Source organism: Staurois parvus, unplaced genomic scaffold (genome assembly GCF_062004578.1).
Source record: "Staurois parvus isolate SC_StPar_1 unplaced genomic scaffold, SC_StPar_1.0 ptg000727l, whole genome shotgun sequence".
NCBI classification, from domain to species: Eukaryota; Metazoa; Chordata; class Amphibia; order Anura; family Ranidae; genus Staurois; species Staurois parvus.
The window spans coordinates 526979-546972 of NW_028318523.1; the positions used below are offsets into that span (position 1 = coordinate 526979).

Sequence of the window (19994 nt, forward strand, 5' to 3'; positions counted from 1 at the left end):
TAAGCATTAAAATCACTTGATTTTTCTGTGTTAAAAAAAAACACATTTTCTTTAAGTTGGCAACAGGGTCTGTTTAAGCAAAATTTCACTCACAAATAAATCTGTAAATGTCTAAAAATCAATTGTCCCCAAATCAAAATACTCAAATCTAGTAGTAAGCAAGATAAACACTGAAAAAAAAATTGCAAATGCATAAAACCTTCCCTTTAAATAATGGAGTAAAAGACCTAATGATGTGGTTAAAGCCCCTAACAAGAGAAAATGCTTTCTGATTATATACCTTTTAATGCGAGTCTTTACTTACAGAAGATCCCAAAGCCCTATAATGGTTTGTTGTCAGCGCCTAAACAGTAGTTACAGTCATGTGCTTGCTGCCTAACATTGTGCTGAACGCACAGAGAAATATTTTAGGCAATCACAGCTCACATAGCTAACATGGCACAGAAAGGAAAAAAGTAAGACGAGTCACATAACCTATTATGTAGCTAAGCCCTGACTTAGTGGGATACACTGTTCGGTATTATTTAAATTAAACCATCACATGCTGCAGGGGATAGCACAGCCGGATGCTTGCCAAACCAACAGGATTAATTGTTTTGTTTAACATCAACGGGTTATATTGTTTCTTACAGAGATGCCCAAAATCCCCTGAAAAATTTAAAGGGACATTCCAGTGGTGGCATTTCTATTGTTAGTGTCATGCTTTACATGTGTTATTATTTAAAGTGTAATGTCACCTTTTGCTCCTAAACATACACTGTATTCCCAAAAGTATTGGGACACCTTCCTTTACAGCACATGACTTTAATGGCATCCCAGTCTTAGTCCGTAGGGTTCAATATTGAGTTGGCCCCGCCCTTTGCAGCTATAACAGCTTCAACTCTTCTGGGAAGGCCGTTCCAAAAGGTTTAGGAGGGTGTCTATGGGAAGGTTTGACCATTCTTCCAGAAGCACATTTGTGAGGTCAGGCACTGATGTCGGATGAGAAGGCCTGGCTCACAGTCTCCGCTCGAATACATCCCAAAGGTGTTCTATGGGATTGAGGTCAGGACTCTGTGCAGGCCAGTCAAGTTCCTGCACCCCAAACTCGCTCCTCTATGTCTTTATGGACCTTGCTTTGTGCACTGGTGTGCAGTCATGTTGGAACAGGAAGGGGCCATCCCCAAACTCTTCCCACAAAGTTAGGAGCATGGTTAATTCCTGTTAAATCATAGCTTTCCAAAGTTTAAAATTACTTATATATTTAGGTGCTTACAATGTATTTGTAACGTAGGTAAAGTTTATGTATAGCCAAAACGTTTTTTGAATGGATAGAGTAGGGAATAGTTAAAAACATTGTCAGGTTAATTTTTCACCTGTGTCCCCTTGGGGAGATTTCCTTACACTTCCTGACCTGGAGACACAACAGAAAGTCAGCGGAATGCTCTCTAAAGTGGAATTTCCCATTAGAGAGGTTTGTCACCACAACAGTTATTCTCATTGGTAGATTTTTTCTGGTGACAACTATAAAACCTCATTTTCTGTTTCTGAGCCTCTAAGTGAGGTAGCAGATTGACCCCCTCCCCCCATGCCTTTGATTGACTGGCATTGCCTGTGCCATCAGATGCCAACTGTCTACAAGTACATTCTCCTTTGAGAATTGTCTGTCAGGTGCACAGCTTTGATTATTTGCGTTATTCCCCTGGTTTACTGTACGAATGTGAAGGTTGTAGCTAAGCCTTGTAGAAATCCAACAGGCCCCAAACCATGCCTTTGTATACATTTTAATGTATATCCAAAACCACAACTTTCAAATAAATCTGCCCAAGTTTGGTTCACCGAGGATTACGTAATTTCTGTTTGAAACCCTGTAAATACAATCTTAGCAGCAAATGCCATTGAAGTCAAGGAGGGAGAGAATCCTCATAGTAAATTCTGGGCATTTTTAGGGCTAATAGGCAAATGAATGTGAAAAAAACATAAAAACCCGACAATATTGAAAAAAAAACCCAATATCTTTGACATTTTGATACTAAACATGTCCAGTAAAAAATGTAAAAAATCTAATTTTGTCATAAATTTAGGCCAAAATGTATTCTGCTACATATCTTTGCTAAAAAAATTCCCAATACATGTAAATTAATTGGTTTATGTGAAAGTTATAGCGTTTACAAATGGCGGAATATATACTAGAATTATTTATTTATTTTGCTAGTAATGGTAGTGATCAGCAACTTATAACAGGACTGTGGGACTGTAGCGGGCATTCTGACACTGGGGGGAAACTGACTTGGTGTCACTGACATCCCCAGTGGCACCGATACAGTGATCAGTGCTAATATAAAGCATTGACACTGTACTAATGACACTGCGAAGGAAGGGGTTAACATCTGGGGCGATCAAAGGGTTAACTTTGTTCTGTGTAGTTTTACTATGAGGCTGTGTGCTGTGTGCAGAGCCATACAAAGCAGTGTGCAGGAGGTGACAGGGGAAAGACAGCCGAGTGTGAGCGCCCCCTACCTGGAAATGCAAAATCACACATATATATATATATAAGGGCCCGGGGTCAGTAGGGGGCCCCATGAGATGCCCCTGGTACCTTTTTCATAGGCTTTTTTGAGTTTGGGCAAGGACACAGGGGCCCCATGATCCCCTATTGCCCGGGGGCCCCATGAGTTGTCAGTCCACCCCTGGTTCTTCCCAAAGCTAAACCCTGCTGTGAAGCTGTTCCAAGCAGAATTGACATGTCTTGGGGGGGTCACATATCTCTGTTAGGGGTACAATGGACTGGACAAATAACGTACATGTACAATGCACCAGGAAGACGAGATGTGATGATAAGTTAGAAATGATCCGGAGATGTATACATGTGTCAGTATCTCATCATAGCAGAAGCCTCTGTTATATGTGGGTGAAGGATGCGTACATTTCATGATCTGCTCCTCATATAATAACACGTTTGAACCTGCTGACATGCTGCATGCCGTATCACACTGCTCCGCTCTCAGATGTTTAGTGTTTGGTGGAATTTTTGCCTCTTGAATTGTTGCTGGGCAACAGGAAGAGAACTTGTGTGTAGTGTCTAGCACGGTGAATATGGAAGACCTGTGCCAGTTACATGCTGTACACTGCCTATGTGCACACGTCAAAGCCACTTGTATAAACATGTAATGTGAGGGGGGACTGGGGGGGGGGTGGTAATAGGGCAGATAGAAGGGTGACACTGCCACAGGAGCAGGTGGTGGAGAAGAAAGACACTGTCACTTTGTTCTATTAACCTTTATTATCTACACCAGCCATTCTCAACCAGGGTTCAGTGGAACTCTTGGGTTCCTCCAAAGGTTGCTCCAGGTTCCTTGAACTATGACTGCTTGACCTCCCATTTGATGGTGCTTGCATAGTTCCTGGGTCAATACCACTTAGCAGGGCCATCTGCCTGAACCCATTTTAGTTGTTTGTAAGGGTGACATTCTGACCACTGCTGTATGGGGACATACTTCCCACTGGCCACCACTGTATGGGGACATACTTCCCACTGGCCACCACTGTATAGGGACATTCTTCTCACTGGCCACCACTGTATGGGGACATACTTCCCACTGGCCACCACTGTATGGGACATACTTCCCACTGGCCACCACTGTATAGGGACATTCTTCTCACTGGCCACCACTGTATGGGGACATTTTTCCCACTGATCACTGCTGTGTAGGGACATTCTTCCCACTGACCACTGCTGTATGGGGACATTGTTCCCACTGGCCACTGCTATATAGGGACATTGTTCCCACTGAAAACTGCTGTATGGGGACATTGTTCCCACTGGCCACTACTGTATGGGGACATTCTTCCCACTGGCCACCACTGTATGGGGACATTCTTCCCACTGGCCACCACTGTATGGGGACATTCTTTCCACTGGCCACCACTGTATGGGGACATACTTCCCACTGGCCACCACTGTATGGGGACATTCTTCCTACTGGCCAATACTGTATGGAGACATACTTCCCACTGGCCATCACTGTATGGGGACATTCTTTCCACTGACCACCACTGTAAGTGGCATTTTTTACACTGACCTCCAATAAATTGATTTTTGTAAGGGTTCTTTGAGACCTGAAAATTATTTCAGGGTCCCGCTGCAGTAGAAAGGTTGAGAAAGGCTGATCTACATGGTTACAGTTCTGTTGCCCCATAGATACCCTTTTCAAATTAATTTGCACTGAATAATGACAAACAATTCTGTTCATCCAGAATCCCTATCTCTGTCACTGTAGATGATGGAGATGATATAAGGGCTCTGTTATGTTGCTTGTTTAGGTCTCCATATTGAACATACATTTTGCTGGTGATACTCTAACATTAAAGCAGATATGTTTCTCCTTTTTTTCTACACCTGTTTACTCACACAGCCCTAAACATATAAGTAAGTTAATAAGCCTCCATACAAACAATCTCAAGTGATGTGACTGTGTAGATAATATTGCATCAGTCTTTTCCAACCAGGGATCCATGGGGGTTCCTTCAGAGGTTAAGTTCGGAGTTTGCTAGGGGTTCCTTGAAAAGAGAGCAGTGGCAGATTGATTTTCTGCCCAACTGATCGCCAATGTAAAAGGTCACTTTTTCACTGTCCACCAATGTAAGGGGTCACTTCTACACTGACCACCAATGTAAGGGGTCACTTCTACACTGACCACCAATGTAAGGGGTCACTTCTACACTGACCACCAATATAGGGGTCACTTCTACACTGTCCACCAATGTAAGGGGTCACTTCTACACTGTCCACCAATGTAAGGGGTCACTTCTACACTGACCACCAATGTAAGGGGTCACTTCTACACTGACCACCAATATAAGGGGTCACTTCTACCCTGACCATCAATGTAAAGGGTCACTTCTACATTGGCCACCATTGTAGGGGGTAACTTCTACACTGTCCACCAATGTAAGGGGTCACTTCTACACTGTCCACCAATGTAAGGGGTCACTTCTACACTGTCCACCAATGTAAGGGGTCACTTCTACACTGTCCACCAATGTAAGGGGTCACTTCTACACAGTCCACCAATGTAAGGGGTCACTTCTACACTGACCACCAATGTAAGGGGTCACTTCTACACTGACCACCAATGTAAGGGGTCACTTCTACCCTGACCATCAATGTAAAGGGTCACTTCTACATTGGCCACCATTGTAGGGGGTAACTTCTACACTGTCCACCAATGTAAGGGGTCACTTCTACACTGTCCACCAATGTAAGGGGTCATTTCTACACTGTCCACCAATGTAAGGGGTCACTTCTACACTGTCCACCAATGTAAGGGGTCACTTCTACACTGTCCACCAATGTAAGGGGTCACTTCTACACTGACCACCAATGTAAGGGGTCACTTCTACACTGACCACCAATATAAGGGGTCACTTCTACCCTGACTACCAATGTAAGGGGACATTTCTACACTGACCTACAATTTAAAAAGTCACTATGGTTTTCACAGTCTGTTTTTCTTGTCTGACCATTATTATTATTAATTTATTTCTTTCATTTAAAATAATGGGGTCACTTCTATATTGACCACCAATGTAAGGGGTCCTGTCTACAATGACCACCAATGTCAGAGGCACGTCTATATGGACCAGCATTGTAAGGGCTCACTTCTACATTGACCTCCAACATAAGGGTCATTTTTACACTGACCTACAATATAAGAAGTCACTACAATTTTCAGAGTCTGTTTTTCTTTTCTGGCAATTATTATTATTCATCTGTTTCTTTTATTCAAAGTATTACTAAGCCCACAACAGTAATTCAGTCTGTATATTCAGTAAAGTATGCTTGTTATATTCACCGTGGAAGCTAAGGGGTTAATCCTCCGCATTGTGTAAAAAGGCTGTTTAATCCTGTCATCTCTTATCCTCCCCTTCCTCTACTGTCCCCAATCCATCTGCTGATATAACAGAGCCTTGGGAGCAAGCTGCACATTCTTAGTTTGGTGTGCATTGCTAGAGAGGTTTTTTTTTTGTCTTGGGAGATGCATGTGATCAGCACAGGGCCAATCAGACAGACAGAGAGTCAGGGGTTATGCAGCTTCACAGGACAATCAGAAGAGAATGAAAACTCCTACAAGCTTTAACCACTGCTCAGCTGGACACAGATAGAAGTCACAAGACTGCTCTAACTGCTAATGAGAAAAGGTATTTAGCAGTTTATATTTACTAAAATAATCATATTTCCATGTTCTGTATATTGTAGGAGAACAGATAAAGTGAATTCAGGGTCCTGGATTTAGTAACACTTTAATGCAATGGGGTAACTTCTGCACTGACCACCAATGTAAGGCCCAAGTCTATATACACTCACCGGCCTCTTTATTAGGTACAATTGCTCAATTGCTTGGTAACACAAATTGCTCATCAGCCAATCATATGGAAGCAATTCAAAGTAATTAGGCATCTAGACGTGGTGAAGCCAACTTGCTGAAGTTGAAGAAGCCAACTTGCTGAAGTTGAAGAAGAAAGGAGATTTAAGTGACTTTGAACGTGGCATTGTTGTTGGTGCCAGACGGGCTGGTCTGAGTATTTCCAAAACTGGTGATCTACTGGGATTTTCACGAACAACCATCTCTAGGGTTTACAGAGAATAGTCCGAAAAAGAGAAAATATCCAGGGAGCAGCGGTTGTGTGGATGAAAATGTCTTGTTGATGTCAGAAGTCAGAGGAGAATGGGCAGACTGGTTCTAGATGACAGAAAGGCAACAGTAACTCATGTCAATATGGACCAAAATCTGTGAGGAATGTTTGCAACACCTTGTTGGATCTATGCCATGAAGAATTAAGGCAGCTCTGAATGCAAAAGGGGGTCCAACCCAGTACTAGTAAGATGTACCTAATAAAGTGGTAAAATGTAAAGGGTCAAATCTATATAGAACACCATTGTAAGGGCTCACTTCTACATTGACCACCAATGTAAAAGGCCACTTCTATATAGACCAGCAATGTAATGGGTCCCTTTTACACTGACCTATAATGTAAGGTGTCACTGCAGCTTTCAAAGTCGGTTTTTCTTTTCTGGCCATTATTATTATGCATCTATTTATTTTACTTAATGTAATGGGGTCACTTCTACATAGACCACCAATGTAATGGGTCACGTTTACACTCACCACCAATATAAGGGTTCACTTCTATTCTGACCAGCAACATAAGGGGGCAATACAATTTTCAGTCTATGTTTCTTTCTTGCACATTATTATTATTATTCATCTCATTTTATAATTGTTCCGTAATTAGCTATTTTATTTAAAAGTCCCCATAACCTATAGATCACGCTAATGTACCATGAGCTGTAGATCTAATAACTTTAGTGGGGTTCCAACACAGGTTCCTCTGTGTTAAGAAGGTTGGAAAAGGCTGAGATAGACTGTAAGGTGCTAGGAAAAGTGCTGTGTAATTTGTTAATACTGTATAAACTAATAAAATGAATGCTTTTTATTGTTATGGAACAGTTTGTTTAGTACAGGAATATAATAGGTGACACCCTATTACATTTTATTGCACTAATTCCTCATTTTATGGTCCCCAATGCGGCCTGAGTGCCTGTGCTGAGGATAAAATATAATAAAGTCACCATGATACCCTTTGTTTAGTTCATGCTTCAAGTGTGCCCTTTATTCCTGAGTGACAGATCAGACCTTATACAAGGAAGTAAACAGCAGGTCTTTTCTTACTGCTCTAAAGAAGCCAGGGAAGCAAAACGGACCAAAATAATATTCAGATTTATGTGATAATTAAAGCAGCACAATTTTGTGTGGTAGGTCAACTGTTGTAATATGTGTATATTACAATTTACAGATTTACTCACAATGGATCATAGCATGCCTTACAAAATACTCAGAACAAACTGAAGGTTAATTTATGTATTATAACCAATCCTTACAAATATCTATGCCAGAGGAACCATACATATCTTAATGTATACTGTATGTTACCCTAAATATTTTTTTCTATGTGTGTATTCACATATATGTGTTTTATAAATCATCATTATCTATCATTTTCATGTACGTCTTCCATCTGAACTATCTGGTTGATCTTGCCATTCACCTTTCTTCTAAACTGACCACACAACGTAAGGAAGCTGATCTGTGTTAGCGTGGTCAGTTTTCATCCTTTGACTGTCACTGAGAGCCCCGAGTCCTGTTCTAATGATCGGGACCTGGGATACCCGATTCCGGGTCACATGATCGCTGAGATAGCCTCTGATTGGCTATCACAGTGATCAGTCACTGTGCAGCCCGGCCCCCTTGTTTTTTCTCTCTCTATGAATGGAGGAGAGAGATACATTGTATCTCTCTAACTCCTGGCATAGAGAGAAAAAAAAACGTGTTAAAAAAAAAAAAAAAAAAAGATAAATAAATAAATATTAGAAAATAAAATAAAAAATAAAGAAAAAATACCTAGATCAAGGTTTGATCTAGTTCAATGCCAGGGTTAGTGTTTGGGTCAGGGTCAGGGTCAAAGGTCGAGATCAAAAGGTCAGAGTCAAAGGTCAGGATTTAAAAAAAATTGGTATCAGTGTCAGTTAGTGTCAATGTCAGTGTTTTAGGTGAAAAAAAAAAGACAAAAACAAAATGCACACTATTGTTTCTGGGCTGTACTACGGGTACAAACAACAAATAACATACACATATATGGTATTGCTGCGATCGTCAATAGCTGTAAAATTTATTTTTGGTTGTTCTTTGATGGTAGGTTATGGTAGTAACAAGAAACACACAGCTAAATAAAAAAAATTATGATTTTTTTTTTTTTACTATTTTGGGCCAGTTTTCCTTTGATAATAAAAAAAATTAGGAGATATCCATTACCATTTACCACCAAATGAAAGCCCAATTTGTTCTGAAAAAAACGTGGTATAATTCACCTGGATGTACAAAGTAGTTGTGATGATATGGATGGTTTTACTAACACATGTCAACGTTTCAAAATTGTGCTTAGGCATTTAGATTTGTTTTACCCTTAGGTGTGAAGGGGTTAATTGGATCCTCTTTAAATGTGTATGTACCAATGTAAGTTAGGGACTGTAGATTGTACGCCCCTTGAGGGTTAGGGACTGATGAGAATGTTCAATATATATGTAAAGTGCTGCGTAAATTGACAAAGCTATATAAGTACCTGAAATAAATAAATGTTCAAAACTCATTATAGCTTTAAATATGATACGGTGTGTTGATGTTACCGGTTTGTATTACACACACAGGTCTCTCAAATTGTACTTCTTATTACACAGCATGACATTTGCTCTTGTGTAAGTAATAATATATATGTGACTGGCATTTATTATGTATAACTGTTTTCATCTATACTGGAATACACCTTCTGTCATTAATTATGGATGGAGAGCATCATACGACTATACACTTTGGGCACTGGCAATAGATATTGTTATATATGAATGTTTACAAAATTAGGTTTTTAATTTATTCTTTTAATTGTTACAGAATAATGATCCTACTGTATAGGAAGGAGGGCTCCAAAAGGGAAATATCAAAACTGCTATTTGGTAATATAAGAGGAGTGTACAAAAAGTAATGTGGACGTGGACATAACTTTTTTTTATTAATTTAAATAAGACGTTCAAGTTTCACATGTTGGTAGAGTAACTCTTCCTCTATATAGTAATCTTTTTCTTCTTTTTCATTACAGATAAATAATGGATTCCAAGCTGAAGCAATGTGCTATCATTGAGTTCTTGATGAAGGAGGGGTGCAGGTTGTCTGACATCCACAGAAGGCTACATATAGAATGTTTCAGGAGATGACATCATTGACAAGACCAATGTGCACATATGGATGAAAAATTTTAAATGGTGTCATCTCTGTAAACATCATGTGACCTTCTGTGGATGTCAGAAAGCCTGCACCCCTCCTTCATCAAGAACTCAGTGACGGCACATTGCTTCTGCTTGGAATCCGTTATTTACCTGCAATGAAAAAAGAAGTATAAGAGGAACAAATTCCAAACTCCAAACTTTTTTTTCTTCAGACTTAGGGGGGGCTGAAACGTGGGAAGCAGGAGTGGAACTTTTCCTGACATCAGTGGGAGTAAACATCACATTTGGTATTAGGTGGAGGAATAGTGCCCTCTTTGTATCACTGGAAGAAATAGTGCTCCACTGGTGGTGTCAATGGGAAAAATGGTGCCCTATTGTTCGTGTCAATGGAAGATATGGTGCCCTATTGTTGGTGTCAGTTGGAAGAAGAGTGTCTTGTACAGGGCCGGACTGACCATTTGGAAACTCGGGCACTGCCCGAGGGCCCGGGGTTAGTAGGGAGCCCCATGAGATGCCCCTGGTACCTTTTTCATAGGCTTTTTTGAGTTTGGGCAAGGACACAGGGGCCCCATGATCCCCTATTGCCAGGGGGCCCCATGAGTTGTCAGTCCGCCCCTGGTCTTGTATCAGTGAGAGGAATAGTGCCCCAAGGGCTGGATAAAGGCAAACAAAGACCCGTATCTGGCTGTCAGGCCACAGTTTGGAGACCACTGCTATAGAGGAAGAGTTACTCCAACATATGTGAAATTTGAATGACCTATGTAAGTTAATAAGAAAAGTTATACCCACTTTTGTAATACTTTTGGTACAGTCCTAGTATATTTGAGCAAAGACATATACAGTAAATTGCACACTATGGACCTTCCAGCTCCTCTAACGGACCACTCGAAAAGATCAAAGTCATACATTGACTATCAGTACTAATATATTGTTTTTACCTGAGGGATCACACCATGCCCAGTATGGCCTGTCTTCTACTAAACTCTCCAATCAAAGAGACTAGACCCTCTGTGAATTAATATGCAGAACAAAAAAAACACATGAGAAGGGTTGGTCTCAGGGCTGATAACCTGTATAATGAATCAGGTGGAACTGCTATTATTTAAAGATAACCTGTCATTATTAAAATATTTAGGCATACCCATGTCAATCAATGAAGTGACTTGGGCACAATCAGCCTGCCCATAGATGGTTCGAATCTTGAACAGTCCCTGCTGAAGCAGCCGAGATTCAGACCATCTATGGACTAGCTAACCTCTGCTGCAAATGCTTTTTGCCTGGCTGACATGTTGATGAGTCGCTGACCCCAGGACAAGAAATGGAATGCCATCACATTAAGCTGTTTCACAAGATATTTACAGATATTTACACCAAAGGGCACATCTTTAAAAACTAGAAAAGAAAAGAGAGAACTTTCTCATAGATAACAAACAGTTTACTAGTTTAATTCCCCAAAGGGGAAATACAGATTGGTCACAAAGGCAAGTTGCCCACTTTTAGGGCAAACTTAATTTAGATATTATAAATACTGTAGGCTTCTAAATGAAGTAATCAACTCTAGATCCAAGAAAGAAAATACAATGCCTTATTCCAGCTATTAAGACGTTTTTAATAAAGTACAGTTATTTTGCCAACACAAAATGACCTACATGGTGCCCTGTGATATTTTAGGACAGTCATGTGTAGTAGCATTGAGAGAAGCATCTGTAGAATGTGACCCCCAGCTCTGGAACTCAGCTCCATTCTCAGCTCTGCACAACTTAGAAAAGCTCAGCTCTAGGTCTGCCGCAGATCCTGAGCTTTAATGAAAAAATAATAAAAACATGGAGAACTAGAGCAGGAGCCTCGCCAACCATATGGAAGACAAGGGACACCAAAAATAAGGGAGAAAAGCTGCTGCCAAGTGATTGTATGGGAGAAAAAATAATGATGGGTATCTCAACATTGAGTGATGGGTATCTAGACAATGTCCTAGACATATCACCATAAGGATACTGTCAAATAAAATCAGTGTATGGCTTCTGTCAACTGTAATAGTCATCTGGTTTTTACAGACATTTTTGACCATACTCATGTGGTTGTGAAATAAAAAAGAGAGAGTTTTTCATGGCTTTAATCTGTAATGCCAGCACATGGGTGAAACTTGTAGGGAGCATGCTAATTACCAAATTGTCATATAGAATTTATAGTTTTTACAGTATATCTACACTATTTTGACAAAAGTGTGGACACCCCTTCTAATTATTGAGTTCAAGTGCACCAGGCCAGCTCCATAAGGACATCGTTTGATGATTCTGGCGTGGAGAACCTTGAGTGGCTTGCACAGAGCCCTGACCTTAATCCTTCTGAACAACTCTGAATGGATTGGAACACCAAATGCAAGCCAGTTCTTCTCATCCAACAATAGTACCTGACCCAGGGGCGGACTGACCATTGGGGAACTCGGGCACTGCCCGAGGGCCCGTGGTCAGTAGGGGGCCCCATGAGATGTCCTTGGTACCTTTCATAGGCTTTTTTGGGTGTGGTTTGAGTGTGGGCGAGGACACAGGGGCCCCATAATCCCCTGTTGCCCGGGGGCCCCATGAGTTGTCAGTCCGCCCCTGACCTCACACATTTTTTGCTGAACGAGCATAAATTTCCACAAACACACTCCAAAATCTTGTGGAAAGCCTTCCCAGGAGAGTGGATGCCTTTATAGCTGCTGGGAAGGAGCCATCTCCATATTAATACCTATGGTTTTGGAATAGGATTTTTCAAAAAACTCACATGGGTTTAATGGTCTCGTGTCCACGCAGTGTTATCCATATAGTGTAGATAACATATCAGTGTAGCTCCCTTTGAGATAGGTGCTAGGAATAGATAGATTTAGTTTTGCTCACTGTAGTCTGTGAGGCTGTATGTTTGTTGTTAGGTAAATTTAGCTTGTCTCACTGTAATCAGTCTGGCTTCAATCCTGGGTTAGGCAAATTTAGTTCTAGTATGAATATTTATACTGCCCTAGCCAATCTTGTGGGACCCTGCACAGGTGACCGCTGGATAAGGGTATAAATAGTTTGAGCTCTGGAGCAATCTTGTGTTGTCCTCAATGGAGAGAGTCCAGCCTGGAGGGCTTGCTGACCTTTCAAGCAACCCTGCCATGTGCTTACTGTTTGTGAGGCCCCAGCTGGGCTAGCTGAGAGACCAGGAAGTTGACTGAGGGACTTTCTCTCGTTGGATCTTGTCTGGGACTACTAGCAGACACTGGAATCCAATCGTCTGAGGGCGTCTAAGTACAGACTGTATGAGAGACCCTAGAGCCTGAGTCTGTGGTCTGCTTCCACCCACCCTTCTGGTTCTTGAGAGTCAGCTGAGAGTGCAGGAAAAAAGGGGTACCGGCTGGTATCCTGAAGAGCTTTGTCCATCCTATTTGTGCTATAGGGACTATGCTCAAGTCACTTAAAGAAGTTTGTGGCTTTCATTTGCTTCAACTAAGCCAAATGAATTATTGGTCCTTGCAAGGACTGTACTTAAAGTGCTGAAAAAGAAGAAAGTTAGTGTCCTCATCTTGTACATAGTCCTTTTTTGGAGCAGGCCACTCATCCCCAATCCCTATTCAAGTTACCCCAAAAATAAAAACACCAAAAAAAAACACCCCTGGACTGTTTACGGAGCCAGAAAGTGACTGTGTTTGTGTGCCTGGCTGTGGGGCCGAATATGGGAAAATACCCACGGGATCTTTCTATTGCTGGGCCCCAGTGGAGGTACAACTTGATGGATTTCTATTGAAAGGTTACTCCACTTCTAAGAAAAGCCCTTTACTCTTTGTAAGTGAGGTGTTTCCTGTAAAGCAGGGGTGTCACTCAATTTAATTGTGGGCCTCATCAGCATTATGGTTGGCCTCAAAGGGCTGGTTTTATCTGTAAGTCTCGATGTCCAGAGCACCCCACCCCCCCATACATCAGTTGTCAAGTGCTCCCCCATTATCAGAATTCAACAGTCCCCCACCATTCCCTACATCACAGTGCACTCCCTTACCTTGTGCTGCTGCTGGGAAGAAGCTGGCGATGGAGCTGGGAACCATTCTGTGCAGAGTCTGGAGGAGAACCAGCAGAGGAGGGCTGGAGTCAGCTGCCAGAGTCTGCTGAATGCTAAGAGCAGGGGAGGCAAAAACGAGGCGAGTACTGCAGCTACACAGAGGGGCAAAGGATCTGTAAGAGGAGTTCTGTCCTCCTCTCTGTTGCCAAATGCTGAGATGGGGGGGGGGGCAGAGACGCGCCTCTCTGTGGCTGCATGAAGAAGTGCAGGATGTGGCGGAGGAGTTCTGTCTTGCCTGCTGCTGACTACTGAGACAAGGTGGGGGGTGGAGATGAGTGGGGTCCCGCAGCTGCAGGAGAGGTGTGAGGGACACATGCCCACGGGCCTTGTGGTTGACACGTGCTGCAAAAGAAGCCATTACAAAGCATTAGCAATCTAGCATCAGGCTTCGGGTAGCAACAAATTCTTTAGAAAATCTGACACAACATGGAAATAACTCATACTGTTTCCACTGCAATACTTACATCCTATTGGCTGAGCATGGCAAGACGGGGGATTAATTCACCAATAACTCGTTGTGCTGTTATTTCAGTAACAAAAACACAGATCAGAAAGATATCATTAAAGGATTACAAGTTCAACAAGTCAGCTCAGCTATCTGAATATCTAATGTAAATAATGTAAGATATTTCCTACTTCAATTAAATGGGACTGGTAATTGCTACTTATTCATGTGAATGACAATGCTAGAGGACAAATGGCTAATCACTAATCCTGTTTATACAACAGAAAGAAGGCCCTGGACCAGGAGACTATAATCTGAAAGGTGTTCCTTCTCCGAGTATTTCCTCAAGTTTCAAATCAAGTGTGCCCAGGTTCCGCTCATCTGTTAATGTAAGTCCACAGAAGCAATATTTGATCTGGAGGTGGTTATATTTAGTTGTGTGATTTGGTTTGCGCTATTATTTGTGATTTGTATATTTTTCACATTTTTATTATTATTTTGAGTTTTTTAATAATAGCAGCATCCAGTGAGTGTATTTCCTCTCTTTATTACCGTATTTGCCGGCGTATAAGACGGCCCCCTACTTTTCCTGCTAAAATGTAGTGTTTGGGCTATACTCGCCGTATAAGACTACCCCTCTTCCAATGCACACCAGTGGGAGGAATAGTGCCCCATCATTGGTGTCAGTGGGAGGAATAGTGCCCCATCATTGGTATCAGTGTGAGGAATAGTGTCCCATCATTGGTATTAGTGGGAGGAATAGTGCCCCATCATTGGTGTCAGTGGGTGGAATAGTGCCCCATCATTGGTATTAGTGGGAGAAATAGTGCCCCATCATCGGTGTCAGTGGGAGGAATAGTGCCCCATCATTGGCATTAGTGGCAGGAATAGTGCCCCATCATTAGTATCAGTGGGAGGAATAGTGCCCTATCATTAGTATTAGTGGGGGGAATAGTGCCCCATCATTGGTATCAGTGGGAGGAATAGTGCCCTATCATTGGTATCAGTGGGAGGAACAGTGCCCCATCATTGGTATCAGTGGGAGGAATAGTGCCCCATCATTGGTATCAGTGGCAGGAATAGTGCCCCATCATTGGTATCAGTGGCAGGAATAGTACCCCATCATTGGTGTCAGTGGGAGGAATGGTGTCCCATCATTGGTGTCAGTGGGGGGTGGAATAGTGCCCCATCATTGGTGTCAGTGGGGGGTGGAATAGTGCCCCATCATTTGTGTCAGTGGGAGGAATAGTGCCCCATCATTGGTATCAGTGGGAGGAATAGTGCCCCATCATTGGTATCAGTGGCAGGAATAGTGCCCCATCATTGGTATCAGTGGCAGGAATAGTACCCCATCATTGGTGTCAGTGGGAGGAATGGTGTCCCATCATTGGTGTCAGTGGGGGGTGGAATAGTGCCCCATCATTGGTGTCAGTGGGGGGTGGAATAGTGCCCCATCATTTGTGTCAGTGGGGGGGGGAATAATGCCCCATCGTTGGTGTCACTGGGGGGAGGAATAGTGCCCCATCATTGGTGTCAGTGGGAGGAATAGTGCTCCATCATTGGTATCAGTGACACCAATGATGGGGCACTATTCCTCCCACTGACACCAATTACACTTGCTGACCCTGTTCTAGTATGGTGCTGCTGCAGCCAGCATATGTGGTTGCAGAAGCACCTCTACCCTGAACACTTACCTGCTGCTCCTGCACTCGATTTTCGCGGGGCCGCTCGGCTCCATCCCCTCGCCGGTGATTGGCCGCCTGTGTGCCTTTCCTGAGCTATAGTTCTGGCTGCCAATCACCGGTGAGGAGGCGGAGCCGAGCAGCCGCGCAAACATCCAGTGGCCGAACTGAAGGAGCAGCCGCGCTTCCTGGACCGGATCGTCGTGGGACCGGAGCCAGGTAAGAAACAGCCCCTGCCCACCCCTGTACTTAGTGTCCCTTCCGTTGGAAGGGGGGGGGGGGCAGCGGTGGCACCGCCCCCCTAAAAAGTGTCAGTATGCCGTATACCGGCGTATAAGACGACCCCCGACTTTTGAGCAGATTTTCAAGGGGTAAAAAGTCGTCTTATACGCCGGAAAATACGGTATATTGACGCAATGATGTTGGTATAATAGAAGTGTTGTAGTTATTGGAACATTTCTTTGGTAACTAACTTTTTAGTGAATATTTGATCTTTGATCTTTTCCACTTTTATGGAGTTTTACACAATTAAGCAAAGCACTTCAGTACAAGGGTTATATTTTCTTTTAATGTGATCATAACGGGCTTTGACAAAAGGACTTAGGCCCCTTTCACACGGGGTGAACCCGTCTGCTGAGCAAGTGGATGACAGGTCCGTGTCCGCTCCGCCTATGCAGAGCGGACACGGACACCGCCCGCTGTCCTCTATCGGCGGTCAGATGTAAACAGACCATCTGTCCTCTTCCATCTGACTGCCATCCGACCTGATCCAACGGACACTAGGGGATACCCATCCATCTCTTTTTTGGCTGATTAGATTGGATCAGGGGCGGACTGATAACTCATGGGGCCCCCGGGGCAATAGGGGATCATGAGGCCCCTCTGTCTTTGCCCAAACTCATAAAAGCATATGAAAAAGATACCAGGGGCATCACATGGGGCCCCCTACTGACCCTGGGCCCTCGGGCAGCGCCCGAGTTTCCAAATGGTCAGTCCACCCCTGGATCGGATTGAATGTCAGGGGATGTAAACGGACACATGTCCGTTTACACCCGCCGCTCAATAAAGGTGAATAGAGGTTCTGATCGGGTCTGCTGGAAAAATGGGCAGGCAGACCTGATCGGAAACCCGGTTGTAAACCCTCACATATACCCAGTGAAGTGACTGGCCCCAGATGATACACAAATATGAACCAAACCCTCCTACATAAGTTGGACCTTCAGTCTTCTCTAAGTCTGTTCAACGTGCTAAATTTAAAAAGCTTGTGTTAGAGTTCAGAAAAAAGAGGGGGGAGAGCTGTAATTACACTCTGTGGAGCTCAGTGATGAGAACTCTGAGAGTTGATTGGAGGCAAGGGTGGACTGACCATTTGGAAACTCGGGCACTGCTCGAGGGCCTGGGGTCAGTAGGGACCCCATGAGATGCCCCTGGTATCTTTTTCATAGGCTTTTTTGAGTTTGGGCAAGGACACAGGGGCCCCATGATCCCCTATTGCCCGGGGGCCCCATGAGTTGTCAGTCCGCCCCTGATTGGAGGCAAGAGACAAACGCCCCCCCCTCCCCTCCACACGGCACACAGGAACAGAGCTGAAGCTGTCTGTCTGCTGGAGGTCCATCCCCTGTCACCATTTTTCTCTTGGTGTCAGGAAAACTTATCAGAAGTGACTTATGCTGATAGCAGAGGAATGAAACAGCAGACAAAAATGACACGTAGTGCTCTGAATTGAAACAAGTACACACTATAGAGGGAAATGCTCTGTTCATATTTCATGCCTGAGGTTAATTCTGGAACTTGGAACTTACCACTGTTATCCACAGGTTTATATTGCTATTGCTTTCACAGTTCCAAAAGTCCGTATATTCCAAGCAGGGGCGGACTGACAACTCATGGGGCCCCCGGGCAATAGGAGATCATGGGGCCCCTGTGTCCTTGCCCAAACTCAAAAAAGCCTATGAAAAAGTTACCAGGGGCATCTCATGGGACCCCATACTGACCCCGGGCCCTCGGGCAGTGCCCAAGTTTCCAAATGGTCAGTCCGCCCCTGATTCCAAGTGAACATTAGTGCAGAATATGTAAAATATATTGCTATAGTATGACACCAAAGTGCAGGTATTGAAAAAGTAGAGAAAATAAAATGTTTACAATTAAACAAACCCCAAACTAAATGCACGTTTGCCTGGCACAGAGAAGACCAGAGATCCTAGTGAGGACATATCATTTATTTGGTTGTCTACAGACACAGGAAATACATAATTTACAGCTGATCTAATGGCTTAGCACCAGATAATAAGGCAGCTGCCTTGCCTTCTCTGGTTCCACTAAACGAGACGGAGCACAAAGGCAAGATCATGTAATCCAGAGCCTTGAAATGTTGGCAGGGAACCAATTGTACCTCGGAAGGCCCATCCGACTGGCAGGCATGTCACGGTTTATGTGACTTTTACTGCGCACTCGTTTTAGTTCTACAAACTTCTGCGGTTTTCGGGATTAGGGCGGGATAAAAACATTGCCAGACGAAATACATTTCCCATCAGATTAGGAGATAGCACAGTGTTTAGATCATGTATTAGCAGTTTGCTGCTTTGGATTGTATTTTGTTCACAACTAATAATACAGGCTTGAATAAAGGTTTAGAAAACATAATCATGATATTTATACTGAAGAAATAAAAGAGCAATTCTAGACAACCAGTAAAAAGTGGTTGTAAACCCTTTCATGTACCCAGGGCCCCGTACAATCAACCTGCCAGGGCCCACTTCCTGCCCCCCCAATAAAAAACAGTTTACTATGCTTCAGTTATGCATGAACACAGTGAGTGATTGGCACCAGGGGCGGACTGACAACTCATGGGGCCCCCGGGGCAATAGGGGATCATGGGGCCCCTGTGTCCTTGCCCAAACTCAAAAAAGCCTATGAAAAAGGTACCAGGGGCATCTCATGGGGCCCCCTACTGACCCCGGGCCCTCGGGCAGTGCCCGAGTTTCCAAATAGTCAGTCCACCCCTGATTGGCCCCTCATTGTGTCAGGAAAGGAAGGGGCTGGTAAATGTGACATTTTTACAGGACCCTGCTCCCGGTCTCCATCCTGAAGGATCCTATTGTGTGCTTGCAGCTGCTGCTAGGAAGCAGAGGAGGGAGGCAGTGGCACTGCGGGGTGGGGGCCTGGGCAGCAGGGGGAAATGTATGGTAAACAGGGATGGTCATGGGAGCAGCGGGGGGCAATTACTGGAACCGGTCCTCCGTATGGCTCACTCTGCAACAGCTGAAGGCCAGCAGGAGGTAAAGGAGAAGAAGCCAACCTTTAGCTGCTGCAGAGAGAGCCATACAGGAGATCGGTTCCAGTAATTGTCAACCCCCCCCCCCCACAATGAGCTGATCATCCTCCCTGTCCACATACAATTAACCTAACTGCCTGGGCCCACCTGCTGGCCTGGGCCCTGTACAAGAGGACTGGTGGTACCCCCTTATCCACGGCCCTGCATATACCCAGTGACATGATTGGCCTCAGGTGATACACAGAGATTAACCAAATCCTTCTACATACGTTGTACCTATTAATCTGCTGTCTACTCTTCTCTACATCCATTCAAAGTGCTGAATTTTTAAGGAGTTCAGAAACAAGGGGGCGGAGAGCTGAAATTACACACTGCAGAGCTCAGTGAGGATAACTGATTGGAGGAAAGAGACATACCCTCTTCACACAGCACAGGAACAGAGCTGAGGCTGTCAATCTGCTGGAGATCCCTCTCCTGACACCATTTTTCTCTTGGTGTCAGGAAAACTTGACGACAGTGATTTATGCTGTTAGCAGAGAAATGAAGCAGCAGATGGAAATGATACTTAGTGCTCTTAATTGAGATAAGTACACACTATAGAAGGATATGCTTTGTTCATACTTCATGTGTAACACCCTGCTAATAGGATGCAGAATGGTAAATTGAACACAAGATGGCAGTGTCCTGCAGAGCAGTGGCATT

General features: G+C 43.7%; 1 protein-coding gene across 1 annotated transcript in view; it reads left to right on the top strand.

Moving 5' to 3' along the window:
* STPG4 (sperm-tail PG-rich repeat containing 4) overlaps positions 1-19994 on the top strand; it is a 100890-nt gene that overhangs the window by 48580 nt on the left and 32316 nt on the right. Inside the window, exon 6 of the mRNA XM_089653909.1 lies at positions 14621-14725. Coding sequence (XP_089510035.1) covers positions 14621-14725 — 105 coding nt within the window. The remainder of the gene's footprint in view (positions 1-14620; positions 14726-19994) is intronic.